General features: G+C 45.6%; 1 protein-coding gene across 1 annotated transcript in view; it reads left to right on the top strand.

Moving 5' to 3' along the window:
* MRC2 (mannose receptor C-type 2) overlaps positions 1-4,050 on the top strand; it is a 29,461-nt gene extending 25,411 nt beyond the window's left edge. Inside the window, exons 29-30 of the mRNA XM_014884785.2 lie at positions 403-429; positions 1,303-4,050. Coding sequence (XP_014740271.1) covers positions 403-429; positions 1,303-1,523 — 248 coding nt within the window. The 3' untranslated portion in view covers positions 1,524-4,050. The remainder of the gene's footprint in view (positions 1-402; positions 430-1,302) is intronic.
* The last annotated feature ends 12,665 nt before the right edge of the window (positions 4,051-16,715 follow it).

The raw sequence follows: 16,715 nt of genomic DNA, 5'->3' as shown, positions 1-16,715 counted from the left end.
GGGCCCCCTCTGCTACCTGAGGCTCCTGGGCTGATGTAGAGTGAGCTGGGGGTCTGGGCAGGGTGCCACATGGCAGAGCTGTCACACTGGCAGCACCAACCACATGTTTTGGGTAATTCCAGTACAGGAACTTGTATGGGTTGATGTTGGGGTCTGCAGGTCCCCGCTGGGCTCCATGATTGGCTGTGCATGTCTCAGTGGCTGGGTCAGCTATTTGGGGTGGGATGAGGCCAGTGGGACAGTCACAGAGCAGAACCAGAGGACTGCCCCAGCTGTTCATCACCCATTGCCCATGTGGTGTGGCACTGGGAGAAGTGCAGGCTGTGGGTCCAGTGGTGCTGGTGGTGGGAGGATGGGAGGGTGTCGTGGCCATGCACTCACCTGTCTGTGTTGTCATTGCAGTGGAGGAGAGCAGCTTTTCCAGGGCAGGTGAGTAGCACCATTAGCCTGGGCACAGCACTTGGACTGGAAACTAGGGCTCGGAGCCTGTGCCACAGCCCAGCTTGTGTAGATAACCAAAGGAATGGGGTTTGCGGGTGGGGAATGCCAGTCCCAAGTGACTTTGGCCTTGACTTAGGACGCCTCAGCAGCAGGAGCCATCTTTCCATGAAGGTGTGTGTGTGTCTGTGCAGCCACTTGCAAGACTCTCCTTGTGCCCACACTGCCTAGTCAGTCTGGGGGATGGCCAGCATATCTGCTGGTAGGATCCAAAGATCCATCCCAGGCAGCTGCTAAATGTTCATACGCACCAGGAAAGACCCAGGGCGTCTGCCCAGCCCCAGGAACTCTGCCAAGGGCAAGATGTCCCCAGAGAAACCAAAGCAGATCTGCAGAGTCACAGAATATGCTGAGCTGGAAGGAGTCCACGAGGATCATTGAGTCCAACTCTATCATTCACTCAAGTGAATGACCCATATGGCAATCAAATCCACAGCCTTGGTGTTATTAGCATCATGCTCAAGCAACTAAGCTAATCTCATTCCAGTAATGACCTGCTCTGACCCACCACAGCAGAAACAGGCTCCCCAGGGAAGTGGTTGGTCCAAGGACTGCCAGGGCTCAAGAAGTGTTTGGTCAGCTCTGTTAGGCACAGGGTGGGATTCTTGGGGTGTCCTATGCAGGTCCAGGAGTTTGCCTTGGTGGCCTTTGTGGATTCTTTCCAACACAGGACATTCTGTGATTAAATTGCCCTGCCCAGAAACACGGGTCTGGCTAGAGCCCCACCAGTCCCAGCACCTCCTGCAGGCTGAAGAAGGAACAGGAGCCTTCTGTCTGCCTCTCAACAGCCTTTCCTCCCTGCAGCTCTGCCCGAGAACACAACAACGATTGCAGTGGTCGTGCTGTCGCTGCTGGCGCTGTGCGCCGTGCTGGGCGTCGTTGTCTTCCTGTACAAGCGCCGACAGAGCGCGGAGCGCGGCGCCTTTGAGAGTGCTCGCTACAGTCGCACCACCTCTAACCCCAGTGAATCTGCCGAGAAGAACATCCTGGTGTCGGACATGGAGATGAATGAGCAGCAAGACTAATGGCAGAGGGGACGCTGGGGATGGGGACCTGGGGAGGGGGGAGGACATAGAGCATCACACACGCTATCCCCATGGTGCACGGGGCAGGGGTGGCAGCAGGACTGGTGTGGCAGGGCAGGGAGAGGGGCTGGGGTCAGGGTTGGGTTCCAACAGGTGGGCAAGAGGAGGGAACCAGGGTCCCTCCTGCCCCGCATGTCACTGCTGTCACCTCTGGGCTTGTCCCCAGCTGCCGGGGTTTTTCCTGCAGTGGCTGTGGAGGCAGTTTCAGGGCTAAAAGCTTTTGAGGGAAGTTGCTGCACAAGTTTGAGAGCTTTCCAGCGACATGAACAGGCTCCAAGACACCTTTGCCTTGGGAGAAGGCAGGTGCAGGCATTCAGGGCCCTGCAGCAAGCTCTTCCCCCCAAGAACTGAGCTGGTGTCCATCAAGACATCCTCCCAGGCAAGAGGTCTCCAAAGCTGATCTACCTCCCCTTTGTGTGCAGTGGCAGGGGCCTTGCCAGCTCCCAGTCCCACCACTGTGCTGCTCCTTTCCTCTCGTTGGCCTCATCCCCTGCCTCCAGCAGACACACTGTTGCAGCAATGCCAGCGTGCAGCCCCCAGGATCAGTGATGGAATCCCCTCCTCCTCCCTGGCCCATTCCTAGGGCTGTGTCCAGCCCCAGTGAGGCTGTGGCAGCTTCCCTGTTCTGCAAGCCAGAGCTTGTCCCATTTTCTTTGGTGTGTATGTTCCCCAAATAACTGCCTGGGAGAGCACCACATCAAACTGCTGGCCCAGTCCCTCTGGTGGGAGCACCCTCAGCACCCCAGACCCCACAGGAGGAGTTGGGTGCCAAGGCAGGAGATGCTGCCAGAGATCTGGGGCCACTCTCTGTGCCTTGTCAGGCAGGAATGGTGTGGAGCTGGGGTCACTTGCCACTGGTGCCTTGTTGGACCCCAGAGGGCCGAGAATCAGTGCTGTAGGGTGGGGAGGATTTGGAAGTTTTGGTGGTTGTTTTGAAGTTGGTGATTTGTTGGTTTTTGAGGAAATGATGGTAGCTTTTGTTGCTATACTGTACTGAGTGCGTACTGAATATATACGCTTTTTCACACGGCTGGCTGAGGTGTGTGTGTGGTTGCCTGCTTCCCATGTAGGGTGTAGCAGAGGAGGAGGTGGAGGAGAAGGAGAAAGGCAGTGTGTGACTAATCCCCTGCCTCGCTTTTGAGCTGTGCAGGAAGGAGTGGGGGTGCCCGGGATGGAGCCGTCCTCCATCAGCTGCGTGCAGCAGCATCCCTGGGATGAAGGATGCCTGGAGACAGCGAGAGTTATTAGGTCCCTGATGAGGGTTCCCTGCTAGAAATGAGATCCAAAGAGCCCCTTGGATCTCTGAAGTGGGGTGACACAGCCCTACAAGAGATGTTGCCTTCAGCCCTCTGCCTCTGAGACTCAAGTTGGGGTTGGTTTTGCTGCAAGAAGAGGAGCAAGCAAATTTTTTTTAAGTCTCCTTTTTGACACCTGTGTGGATTTTAAAATCTGTTGATTTTACTTAAGCTGGACATTAAGTGTTTAAGAAACTGTTGGGGGTGGGATGGGGGAACCAAGGTTTTTGTTTACTTTTTGGCAACCTCCAAAAGCTGCCATGACATTTCAGAGTAAGGAAGAATCTGGAGCACATGAACCTGCCCCAGCTCCATATCTCTCTCTCAGCTTTCTCTGCCTTTATTTCCTGAGGTCCTTTTTCATTTGGAACAGTTGGTTCTGTCCATGGGCCCATGACTTCCTGATGTGGAGCTAGATCCTGAAAAGCCAATTGTGAATCTCTTCTCATCCCCAGCTGCTGAAATTCCTGCTGCAGGGGTTCTTGGAATATCATGCTGCGCTGGAAGCTGTGCTGCTGGTGGGGATGGAGGTCTAGGATTAACTCCTTCTGGATGGGCAGAGGGGTTAGGAAGTCCTAACAAATAAAGATTGAGGTTAGGACTGATGGGCAGATGTGAGGGAGGAGCAGTGCTGAGGATGCAGCTGGGCAGGGTTGGGGCTCCTTTGAAGTGATGAGACCCTGGGCAGGGTGGGAGCAGGGTAACACGGGGCATTATGGGTGGGACGGTGGGGAGTAATAGGTGCTAGAGGAAATTCTGTGCCATGGAGAAGCTGAGAAGGAGCTCCAACAGCCATGCAGGCGGTGTTAAACTTGGCTCTCACCCAGCCCAACCTGGAAGACCTTGCTTAAGAGAGTTTTCTTTTTTTCTTCTGGATTACTTTGTATTTTTCCTTCTCCTTTGCTTTTGAGAAAAGAAATCTGTACAGTCTAGGAAAAATGTTGTCTGAGAAGAGTTTTGTGAGCTGTCAACAGTGATCAGGATTACAGGGAAGTGCATATATGGTTACATGTTATCTCCTATCACCATTAGATAATGTGAAGAATTGCTTAACAGGACCCTGTCAATTATATATATATATTTATATATATATATATTTGCTGGTTTTTAAACTCTCTGTGGTTTGTAAGGTCCTTTTAGAAGCTTGGAAATAAAATTTCCTTTCCCACTTCTCTTCCTTTTGGTTTTTTTCCTTCCTTTTAATTGGGAGAAGCAAAACTTATCTTTCTCTATGACCCCAACAAATAATGAATAAAAAGCTGAAATGACACTTACCTGCTTGCTGCAGAGGAGGTTCCAAGGTGCCCAGGTGAGGGGGATATTGTATTGATTCCTTGTGTTTTTGGTTGCATGTCCCATGGATATGATGTCTGTGCTCCACTGGTTGTTTGGAAGTGTTGGCTGGAGCACTCCTACACACCAGGAATCCCCTGCTTGCACCAGTCACTCGGTGCTGTTTCCTCACCTCCCTCTTCTTTGGGGCTTCCCCATCCCTTTAGTAGCCTGGGGCTGTCCACACCCACCCCTCCCTTCCGTGGGGTCAGAACCAGCACTGTCCCACTTGACCCCTGTGCTGGGAAGAGATGTGATTTCATAATCACAGAATCACAGACTCACATAATCATGGAATTGTTTAGGCTGGGAAAGTCCTCTAAGCTCATCGAGTTCAACCATTCCCCCAGCACATGTCCCCAGTTGCCTCATCCACACAGCTTTTAAATTTCGGTGAGGTTTCATTTGGCTTTACTGAGGCCATTTGCTTTTGTCTTTGATTGGGTGAAGAACACAGGGCAGGAACAGAAAATATCAGGATGCTTTGGAGGAAGAAATTATTTTTCTCTTCAATTGTTTTTCACCCAAGAGGTGAGAGGATCTCAGGGAGGGCTGCTCCATTTAATTGCGAACAGAAGTGGAAATAATGTGGAGCGACACTGCATTGCAGCAGGGAAAAGGAGACTGGAGTCACCTTCCTTTTGGAGTTTCAACCCTCTAAGGGTGACCTGACCTGAAATCAGGTATCTGTTTTCTCTTCAAAGGAAGCTCAGCAAAGCTTGTACTACTGTTGTGAAACAGTGGAGATCAGAATGTGGTTTATTTATTTATATTTTAATCTAAAAGAAATGTGGCCTTTGGGAAAAGCACAGTTTGTAGTAACCAGAGGCCCTTTCTTATGGGCATGAAGAATGTCTGCCTTTTATCAACTCTTCTAAACTTGAATTGAGCATTTTCATTTTAAAAGACTCATTAGAAAATTCCATGAGATCTTGTTCAGAGTGAGTTCATCTGGAGAAGGATACAAAATAGCCTCGTTGTTTTAATCCCCTTTAATTTCCCTACTGAATACCAAGGTATCAAACAGAGGGAAGGCAGCACCTCCAAGGCAGGCAACTAATTCTAAATTAGTCCCTGGCAGGTGAGCTGCCCGTCAGCCCACAGATCAGCCCTGGATCACGGGCTACTGTGGGGGTGTGGGAGGGAAAATTTCTCTTTTATTTTCAGAAGCAGTTTAGAGTACATGTAAGTGCAGCACACCACACCCAGACCCCAGGTTGGGCTTCATCTGATAAACCTGAGTCAGCCCCAGGTGTTGACACAGCCTGAGCCTCCCACTGTGTCCACTCTGGTGCACTCACTGAGTGCTGGCAGATCTAAACTAGGTCATGTGAACAGTGACCTAAAGATCCCTGTTCTGAAGAAAAACAGGAGACTGGGGCAGCTTGGTGAGCTGCAGTGTCTACATCATACCTGATGGTAGGTGCACAAAATCCTGCCCTCAGAGGTTAAATCCCTCAATTTGATAGTTAAAAGCAGACCTAAGCTGCTTTGGACTTGCTCATCATCTGCATTGAATACTTGTAGCACTGAGATGGCCCCGATATCCACAGTGTGTGGGAAGCACTCTAGCGCGTTTGGGAGCCCTACAGCACAGGCGGTGCAGGATCCAACGTGCAGCGTTCAGCCCTACTAAAGGCGTGCAACAGGTTTGTCTACATGCTGTAGCTAGTAGAGTATAGTGAGGGTGAGGAGCCTACTCAGCTGAGCTGCTCTTTGCCACTCGGGTCCAATACAGTGCTGCTGGTGAAGGTCACAAGTCAGTGTTAAACGTTCACGAACACGAATGTGCAGAGGGGCTGCAGTATAACAGGTCAGAAGTCAGGCTTTGCAGAAGTCAAGGCTTTGCAGAGCCATGGACGTGTCTGGGCTGTGACCAGTGGCCACTGCCTTTTTGAATTAAATTGCACTTGGCAGCTGTTTTCATTTCACCCTGTGGTAAAATCTGCTACTCTGAAAACAACCAGTTTATGCAAAACGAGTCACCACAAGACCTTTGTTTTCTCATTCCCAGAAGCCAGGCATAAGCCTGACTCAGAAGGTATCTATCTGTGTGGGATAAAGGAGAATCCAATGTTCTGTGAATGCCGTGTCTGCTTTGTAAGTAATTTTGTTCAGGAATAATCAAATATGATGGGTGCTCCTCAGTTGGGATGGTTACCAGTCAAATTATCATGTAGAGTTCATGCTTAATTGTTACCTTCTTATTCATGCAGTTAGTACACAGTTTGTAAGGCCCAATGTGAACACCAGTGAGCATGGTCCCACATATGGATCATGTTTCCAGTGATGGACAATAACCAGTACGGTGTTAACCAGCAGCATAGGGGACATTAAGTCCCTTAAACTTTACAAAATTATGCTGTCTTGTCACAGAATTAAAATAATTATATAGTATAAGCAATATGTTTCAAGTTCATGTAATTAAGAAAATGTGTGAATCAGGCAAGAATTCAGAAAGTGCATGTACAAATGCAAGCCTTAAAAAAAAAACTTAAAAGGATTTATAAAGCAAATTTTTACTGAACAATTCTTTTGCTGAGATGCAAATTCTCCAGGTTTTTTAACTTTACAGTGCAGTGAAGCCTTCAGGCTCTTTCCTAGCTTCACTTCCAAACAACAGCTGTATTTTCTAGTTGCTTTCCATGGATTCAACTCTGTGTGTCAGCATTCGAGTCAAGATCTGAGCAACTGTTTTCCTTCTGCCTACTTCTCCCTTATAAAACAAAGAAAAATCCCCACTTTGTTGATGTTAGGGGGTTAGGTTTCTTCTCTTGTTCCTTCTCACCTATTGAATTTTTCCCATGATTTGCCGGTACTTAGAGGTACCTGAGAAAACAAAGGGTTGGCCGGGCCCAGGCAAAAAAGAGCTGGGGCAGCTGCTGGCTCTGGCTCTGCAGCTTCAGAGGGGGACGGGACGCTCGGAGCTGTTTTGTGCTTGGGAATTCGCCATAACCCAGCCTGGGATGAGCCTCTGATCGTGAGAGCTGCTACTGACCGGGACCTCATCAACATCTACCTCACTAAAAGAGGGCCCTGTCCCCATGTGCTTGGTTCAGGGAACCCTGATCCCCCATCCCTGCCCTGATCCTATCCCTGCCCTGATCCCCCATCCCTGCCCTGATCCCCCATCCCTGTCCTTGTCAGGAAAATTAATCCACAAACACCAGAGGTTTATGTCCAAAAAGGTGACAGAGGAGTCCTTTTTGCTTTATTCGAACAAAGGGAAAGGCCATGGGACATTCCCCTGGGATCTCTCAAATTTTTGGAGGACGCAGTCTCCTTTTTATCCTATTTTCCCGGCCGCATTTCCCTCTCTCTTTCCCCATTGGCTGAGGTACTTGAGAGGTACAGACTTCCCGGAACGCCTGATACCTGAAATTCCCATCTAATGTATAACCCTCCCTTTTAATTTTTAATTCTTATAGAATTCATAGTTTTCCCCCCGTTGCTTCTTTCATCTTTCGATATCCAATTTCATTTATCAGCAGCCCTACAGTTTGTTTGTAAAGGCAAGTATTTTTTTCCATTCGTTAATCAGTGGAATCCATCCCATTGTTTCTTTTATCTCTCAGTACTAGCCTTATCTACAAGCAGATCCACAGCTCATTTGTAAAGACAAATTCAACATTCCTCCCATCCTGATCCCATCCCTGCCCTGATCCCCCATCCCTGCCCTGATTCCATCCCTGCTCTGATCCCCCATCCCTGTCCTGATCCCCCATCCCTGCCCTGATCCCCCATCCCTGTCCTGATCCTCCATCCCTGTCCTGATCCTCCATCCCTGCCCTGATCCCCCATGCCTGCACTGCTTGGGCCGGGCTGAGCTGCCCCAGCCCCGCTGCTCCTCCGGCCTGCTCTGGGTCTCTCTGCTCTGCGTTTCTCTCTCTCCCCTGGGTTTCTCTTTCTGCTCTGTGTCTCTCTCTCTCTCCTCTGGGTTTCTCTTTCTGCTCTGGGTCTCTCTGCTCTGGGTTTCTCTGCTCTGGGTTTCTCTTTCTGCTCTGGGTCTCTCTGCTCTGGGTCTCTCTCTGCTCTGGGTCTCTCTCTGCTCTGGGTCTCTCTCTGCTCTGGGTATCTCTCTCTGCTCTGGGTCTCTCTCCTCTGGGTTTCTCTTTCTGCTCTAGGTCTCTCTGCTCTGGGTCTCTCTCTGCTCTGAGTTTTTCTCTCTCTGCTCTGGGTTTCTCTCTCTGCTCTGAGTTTCTCTCTCTGCTCTGAGTTTTTCTCTCTCTGCTCTGAGTTTCTCTGCTCTGTGTCTCTCTCTCTCCTCTGGGTTTCTCTTTCTGCTCTGGGTCTCTCTCTCTGCTCTGGGTATCTCTCTCTGCTCTGGGTCTCTCTGCTCTGGGTCTCTCTCTCTCTCCTCTGGGTTTCTCTTTCTGCTCTGGGTCTCTCTGCTCTGGGTCTCTCTCTCTGCTCTGGGGGTCTCTCTGCTCTGGGTTTCTTTGCTCTGCAGCCCCACAGTCCCTGTCCTGCCAGGATCCGCAGTTCAGACACTGCCCAGAGTTTTGATCCATTTCCTCCCCCAGCCCGGGATTTCTGCTCATTCCTGCCCTTCCAGCTCGGTGCTGCTCAGAGTCCTGCTGGGGCACTGGGACTGACCCCAGGGCTTTGTGAGGCAAAGCCTCTCCTCCATCCTTCCCATCTCAGCTGTCACGGGGTCCCTGCTTCCCTTTGTTATTAATTCCATAGCTGTTGTTGTTTTGTTTGCCTTGTTGCACATACTAGTAAAGAACTGTTATTCCTATCCTCATACCTTCACCTGAGAGTGCCTTAATTTCAAAATTATAATCATTTGGAGGGAGAGTCCTGCCTTCCTTAGTAGACACCTGTCTTTCAAACCAAGGCATCTGAGGTTGATGTAGTTGATAGAGAATGTTAAATACAAGAACATTCCCGAAAGTTCATCCTACTTCAGCTGAGAGAAAGCCCTCTGTGCTGTTCACAGATGTAAAAGTGTGCTCTGTTCCCCTTGGCTGGAAGCTGTGGACAGGATCAAATGACTTTATAAGCTCAAACTCTAATCAGAAGAAACCTCAGAAGCAAAGAATGTCAGTATTAAATGTGACTCTAGATGCACATCAGGGGACCACAGACATCTCCACAGCTTGTGATTTTAAAGGTTAAAGGAGGCTAGCTAAAAACACCACTTACTAGCCAACTGTTTCCAATTAGGTGAGGCAGTTTTGGGACATAATCAACGGAAATGCCGTTGACTTTACTACTAGTTACCTTGACCTGTGCTCTTTGAAAGTAATTAGCTGTCAGTGTTTGGACTTTAAAAGACAACAGTAGAAGTTCAAAAGGGACTGTGTGACATAAGCACACTTGTTTTGGCTTTAGTTAAAGTAGGAGAAAAGTAAGAGTATAAAAAAACAATGAAAAGGGTACTTGATACAAAGGCTTCTTGGTGGAATTCCAAGGTCATGAGAGTTTAAATTGCTTTTCTCAGGATCTGTAAATGAAGAATGAAAGGTGGTTTAGAATTCCTTTCTTCATCAACAAGAAAAAACTAAGTGAAGTTAACAATATGAAAAGTTATTGCCTTCTCTTAAGCTTGGAGATAAAGAATAATCACTGAATAATTATTTTGATTACCAATTATCTGCATTATCTTGCTGTTCTGTTCTCCAAGGCACCTGCACGACTGCTTCTGAACTTGGTTTTGCTGCCCATCTGAGGGTACAACAGCTTCCTCAGCATTCAAAGACTGTTTATCAAAGGCTGTAAATTTATGTAGCCTTCATTTATACAGTTTGACTTACTGTGACAAAGTATAAGGTGTAAATAAGGTTTTCTCATTACACATAAACTGCTAAGAACTCCACTGCCTCAGTGTCTTTTTGCTTAAAATGGGAATTTTGTAATCCTTACCGTACTGTTGGTAACTCCTAATATGTGGAAAACCTTTTCAAGTCACTGGTTGCAAATCATGCAAAACCTACAGAGTCCTGCTTGCTTAGATTAGCTATTATTTACAATACATCTGAAAAAAACTGTTTTCTTTTTGATGAGTTTGTCAAATCTATAGCATTGTTAACTCTTCTGTTGTATTGCGTTATTTTATTGTTATTAGATGGTTTGTTCCATTGTTTGTACCCCCCCCCGTTATAATTCAGTTGCCCTAATTCCAGCCTTCCCTTGATCAATCAACCCAAGTCCCAACCCACCTTCCAGAACCTTCCCTGTCCCTCACTCTAGTCCCTGCCCCAGAGATTGTCAATCCCTCCTAGCCCCTCCTATCCTTCTAGTATCTTCTGTATCAGTCATCCCCTTCTTAGCATATGACTTGATGTTACATGTATTTCCCCGCCTATGTTTCCCCCTGTTGGTTGTATGTATAATCAGCCCCGCCTTATGTTACACCCCCAAACTGTAGCGATTGGTTGCTGTATTGTACCCTCCCTTGGGGGAGGGGCCCCTATTTAAGTTGCTGCACAGCTGTGTTCCCTGCCTTCTGTGGTTCCCTTCCCTCGATCCCAGTTGTCCTCCCTCCCTCAATAAATCCTGCTTCACCGGAACCTCAGAAGGACTCTCTCTCGATCCTTTGCTCTTCCCCGGACGCGTGTACGGCCATTAGGGTTCAGAGCCCTACCCACATTCCGGGTTCCCCTGAATCCTGGAAGTGGTCCACTCTTGGCGCTGGTCTTGCCTTCAGGAGCTAGCTGGGCGAGTTGGTGCAGGGTGGAGAAGGCGGGCTGCGTCTCTCTTCAATATTTTATAAGAAGTAAATTCAGTCCATTCAGTAACTACCAGACGTAATTTTTTTGGCATATTGGCTCGATGGGGCACAGTGTTAAAAAGAAAAAGCAGGAAGGTCTATTTAGAAAGAGATATCATTAATTAATTAAGATTTAATTCAAAACACTATTTTATATTCTAAGGAATGTGGCAGTATGAGCAAGTCACTTTTTGTCTCTCTCTGTTTGAGAACTTTTTGCCCCATGCTGTTACGGAAGGCGATATGCTGGAAGTAGAAAGGCAAGTCCTGCTGTAGGAATTCCTCACTGCTGGGATAGAGCCTGTGAAAGTTCCAGCTGTAATTAGCCAGGCAATTACTAGATGTCACTGCAACCTCAGACAACAGCACCAGAAGTGCTCTCCTTTGGCCAAAACCCATGGAAGGGGAAGTGCATCCATCAGGAACGAGACTCACTCCAGCTGTTAAGTTTTGCTGAGAACAAGAATTGTGTTACAGACGGAGGGGCTGAAGCCTTGCTCCACTCGCTTGGCATTTCCCATTGCTCCCAGTCATTGCAAGCCTTTTAAGTCCTGTTTTTGGGTGGTGTTTTTCCTGTAACTGGCACGTTTGAAAGAGAAATGTCACTTTAGCAGCAGCATTGCAATCAGCAATTTCATCATCAGCTCCTAGGTAAAAGGATATGCAAGATAACAAATACCTGTCAGTCACTGTCAGTCTATTTAAAATATGCATTCTCATTTTTCCCTTCACTACATGGACAATGGATTGTAATGGCACCTGGAAGGTGAAGGAAAAGTATCTGGTTTGGCCAAAGAAGGCAAATTCACACTCTGGAGAATATTATTATGCTACAGTAATAAATTATTTTCTATAGAGAAACTTCTCTTACCCTCGTATTTGTATTTTATTTCAACCTTTTAAAGAAATACAACCCCTTCTATTGGTTGATGGACAGGAGTCCCTGTTCTGTAACACAATTCAGCAGTGTTACATCAGGAACGGGGAGTTTTTAAGCCAATAATAATTTTCCACAAAACCTAGTTAAACAGTTAAATATGAAGTTTACTTTGCCTAAATAGCCATTAAAAAAATCAGAGCTGGGACAAGGAAAAATATCTCTGTAATGGAAAATAGATAAAATACCTGTGCAATGGATAGTTTAAGATCAAAGTGAAGGTTGTGAGTAGGAACTTCGGAGGCAGCAGATAATTAACTACAAGGCAAAGAGCAAACGTAAACTGTGTTATACTCAGACATGGGAAGTGAGTGATCCCTGACTCACCAGGTGATAGAAGTATCAATAAAAAGCAAGTTTCATGATTACATTTAAATTTTTTTCTTTACTTCTCATTGATTCCATTAAAAACCCCCTTGTTGACAGAAGATGTTACAGGTGTTGCTGTGGCTTAGATGTACTGCAAGATTGAAAATAATTTTATTTTACCAGAATAATATCACATTCAGGAAAAGCTGTGAGGCAAAACAGAGTTTGAAGGGTGGGAAAGGGGGCACAGACTGAAAGAGCATGTTGAACTACAGAGACTGCTGAAAACATATTTTTTAAATCATTAATATCAGCACTTCTTTAAAATTCCTGTCTGGAATGCAAGGTAAAAATAAATTAAAATTGCAGATACGTTTTAGCAGGTTACAAGGAGTCCCAACATACTTCTGAACTCAGCAGGGATGGGTATCTAAAAATTCAATGGCTTAATGTAGTTGTAGATCTTGAACCCTGAGAGAAGAAACAAACCCAGGAAGTTTCCTCAAAGGATGAGGCTTCAGCTGGTCTTCGTCCAGGCACTGAACCTATTGTGGAAAACAGCTTGGGCCTCCTCCTCTGTTTGATATAGCCCTGCTCCTTGACATCAGAGCTGTATTAGTAAATGCTCAATGTTCTAACCCACAGAATCCAAAATCATCTTGCAAGTAAAAGCAGAGCATTTTCTTACAGAAAATGTAAGAAATTAGAAATTTTCTTAGTTTGTCATTGCACCTTAAAAAGTAATCCAGCTCCTTGCCCTGGTTTGCAATGTCAATGCCTCACTGTTAACAGTGCTCTGGTAAATAGGGTGTGTACCTAGAGTCTCCTTATCAGCTCAAAGGAAAGAAATCACAGTGACTTTGTTAGAATTAGATGAGAACAAAAGCCTTATTAAATGGAAAGTCTTCAGAAAGGTGACAGCATTCTTTCTAGATGTTCCAGAAAAAGCTTGTAAGTGCTGGTACAAGCAATTTCACATCTTACTGAAATGAATAATCAGGGGATGGCCAGCACAGAAAGTATGTAACCAATTGAATTTTACTGCAGTAAACTTTTAAAGAATTGTTGGGGTTTGAATTGTTCCCTTTTCTTTCTGTGGAATTTCTCCCATTGTTATGCTAAGTAGTTGTGGCTACACATTAGGAATGATACTATTCTCTCGCAGGGAGGTGGGTGTTGGGGGGCGGGAACCGGAAAAGGAAAGGTGGGACGGGGGGTCTGGAGCGGGGCTCTCTCTCTCACTTGGCTCATGGAGTGGGAGGACAGCCCGGGGCTCCGCTCTGGCATCTCCCCTGCCATCCCAGCACTGAGATCCACACTCCCTGCCTTTGGACATCGCTCTGCTGCTCTCCCACCTCACCCTACTATCTCCGGACACTGCTGAGCACCACGACCGACACCGTGAGGGGGGAGTCACTTTCCCCATCCCCTCTCTCCCCTGGGCCGCGGCCGCCATCACCCAGCCCTCTTCAACTGCGCGGGACCTGCCCTGCCCCCAGCACCGGTAACAGCACAGGGAGACGGCCTGCGGCCAGAAGGGACTGGAGCCGAGCTAGACTGTTCTGTTCTGTTGTCAGTTTTTATAGCTGTTGTTATTTCTGCTATTTTGCCTTGTTAGATATCAGTAAAGAACTGTTATTCCTATCCCCATATCTCCTGCCTGAAGGCCTCTGATTTGAAACTAAAATGATTAAAAGGGAGGGGGTTGCATTCTGCATCTCAGGAAAGGGGTTCTCGCCTTTCTTTAGAAGATACCTGTCTTTCAAACCGAGTCAAGAATTAAAGACTAAAGCTCAATAGCCAGAATTTGTGCCCTGTGGGGGTTTATTTTTTCTTGTCATTTTTTATTGCTATTGTGGAGAACTTCAGTTAAATATCTTTACTTCACAGTTGATACTATGTAAATTTTCCTAATTTCTGAAACTTGCCTTTCTGAACATTTCCTGAATTTTTTCCTACCTCTTTTTGATGTATATTGTGTTTCATTTATATCTAACGTCTTTCTTGACAATTCATGAGATTGTTCATAATTAATGGGAATAGTTAAACAAGAATTTTGTAAAAATTTAAGATCTTTTGGAGTGCTAAGCTCCAAAGCTGACTTTCATTTTCCTCTGCTTTAGGCTGTCTTGAGCACTCAGAGAAAGATTAATAAAGGTTTCCCATTTTAACACTGATTAGACGTACAATTTAATGTGGCTGGAAAAAGCTAAGAGAATGCTTTGTAGGAAAATAAAGTATGGAAATGTTTAAAAAACAGGACAAGTGCGGAAATACTTAAGATACAGTAAAGCTTTGGATTGCTTTCAGTATCAAAATTACTTGTAAACAGACATAACTGGTTTGCCATTAAATTTTACCCATCTATTACTTTATACTTAAAAGGCTCATTTCATTTAAGCATCTGGTACCAAGACAAATCTAAAGTTGTGCATTTTTATGATTTTTTTTAAGTTGTTGGCTTTTGGAACCAACTTTTTACATGGGGAAAGACTACCAGAACCCTCCAGTATTTTTATGGATTTAATAATGTTCTAATAACACTCAAACATTGGAGTAAAACTGAACTTAGACTAGGAGTAAAGAATAGAACGTGTTCTTCTGAGATGCATGTGAGAGAGTGTGGCATCTACACTTGGTGTTTGTCATTTCCAAGTCCAATTTAAACTGAGACTGAAAGAAGAGAGGTGTATGATCATGGCATTTGACTTGTGTGGTCATTTCAGCTCAAGGTCTTTTGCCTCTTCCTCACAGAATGGCACCTGGAGCATGAGGAAATATCTATCCTCCCTCTGGGCTTTGGCTGACAGGAGGGAGGTGGACAGGGCTTTTTTCAAAACCCAAAGGTCTCCTATAACTGAAAGCTCCTGGTTTCAGTCCCTGCTCTCCATCCCAGCTGTATAAACATGGACCTGCATGGGTGAAATGTGAAATGATGCAAACAGCTCAGCAGCAGAAGAGTACTGAGGGTAAACTTTTATTAAAACAGGATCAAATTCTCATTAATTGTCCATCATAGATGCAGCAGTCCCACCACTGTGCCACCTTTGAGACAGTATCTCTGCTCCTTTATTTTTCCCGCAACAATCTATTTGCATGAAGTGGACTTACTCAGGTATCAAAAAGCACATGGACTTCACAACTGAATGTAAATGGTTCTGTATCAAGATGTTTGAATGACTACCTGACAAAAGATTGTGAAAATACGCCCTGAACCCCTGCCATGGCTCTGTGTTTTAATTCAGTATTACCTCTGTAGTGCTTGTTTAAAAGTGATTTCTCTTTCATTCTGCCTGTTGCAAATAGCCTCCTCCGGAGAGTTTTCAGCCCAGACATTTGTAACCTCTGGCTGCAACATTGCATCCTTTGACACTAAAGCTGTCGCTTCAATTCCAACTCTTTTAGGAAAACTATGGCAAATTGAAATATTGGGCATTTTGTACTGTTTCTCCTACTTGCTGTAAATGCACCACATGTATGACCTGGGCTTGTGTTACAGCAGAGGGAGTCGGACTAATTTGATCACATTTGACCATGTAATACTGGGTCATTAACTAATAATTGAGGCTGCTCAGAACCCAGACTCATTCTGGCTATAATTCTGTCCTGATGCTGTTCGAGTCCAACCAACCGGAGCAGATTCTACACCTAGTCCTCTCACCTGTTGCTTGGTATCTCCCACCTGAAACCAGCATTTCAGAGGTATGTCTGTATTACCTGGTTATGCTCTTAAAAAGATGAGATTTTCCACAGTGAGGCTCCTGTAACCAGTTTGTTTATCTTTTGCAAGGTAAGATGAACCACATATAGAATAGAAAATTTCTATATCTTAGACTCTACAGAGATCTTTTAAAAAGTGGCCAACTGATGTTGGCTTTAGGAATATCTCAAATTAATCTCCTTTTGCCCAGTTTTTGGGAGTGCTAAATTCTTTGTTCAGTTAGCACTGGCACTACAATCAGCATTCTGAATGGCAAATGGAAGGGTTTTAATATTATAATAGACAGTCAAAGTGAGTTTTCGACTGAGAATTTGTGGAACTACCAAGACCTAATACACCACAGAGAAGTGGCTTATGTGCTTCATCTCAAAATGTTACTTCACTTTTTATTATAAATGAATGGTTTCTCAGGAGAAAACTGTGAGGTTTGTCCTTTGGGTTTTTTGAGAGATGTTGTCTTGCTTTTAATGATGTTCAGCCATAACTAAGCCAAAAATACCCACTAATTTCAAGGATACAAATATAACAACAATAAAAGAAAATAATTATTCTTATCACAGTGCTATTTTAAAGTGGACATTTAAAAATGACAAGACTAGAAAAGATTCACAAAAATCCAACATCTCATAGCCTGGGTTCTAATTAAAATCCCTCCCAACCTCAAGACAGTCAGGACAGGAAGTCACTATCCCTGTAGTTTCAAAATGACTGATGAAGGACTTCAGACAAACCAAAAGCAGCTACTGGATCACTTGATGTGACTTTTTTTAGAGCAGCTAAACTACAGTCCTAATGCTCCACTGAAAAGATATTCTAGAAATTT

Source organism: Sturnus vulgaris, chromosome 27 (assembly GCF_052056855.1).
Source record: "Sturnus vulgaris isolate bStuVul1 chromosome 27, bStuVul1.hap1, whole genome shotgun sequence".
In the NCBI taxonomy this organism is placed as follows: Eukaryota; Metazoa; Chordata; class Aves; order Passeriformes; family Sturnidae; genus Sturnus; species Sturnus vulgaris.
The sequence above is the reverse complement of the archived record's forward strand: the minus strand, read 5'-3'. Positions and strand labels throughout refer to the sequence as shown.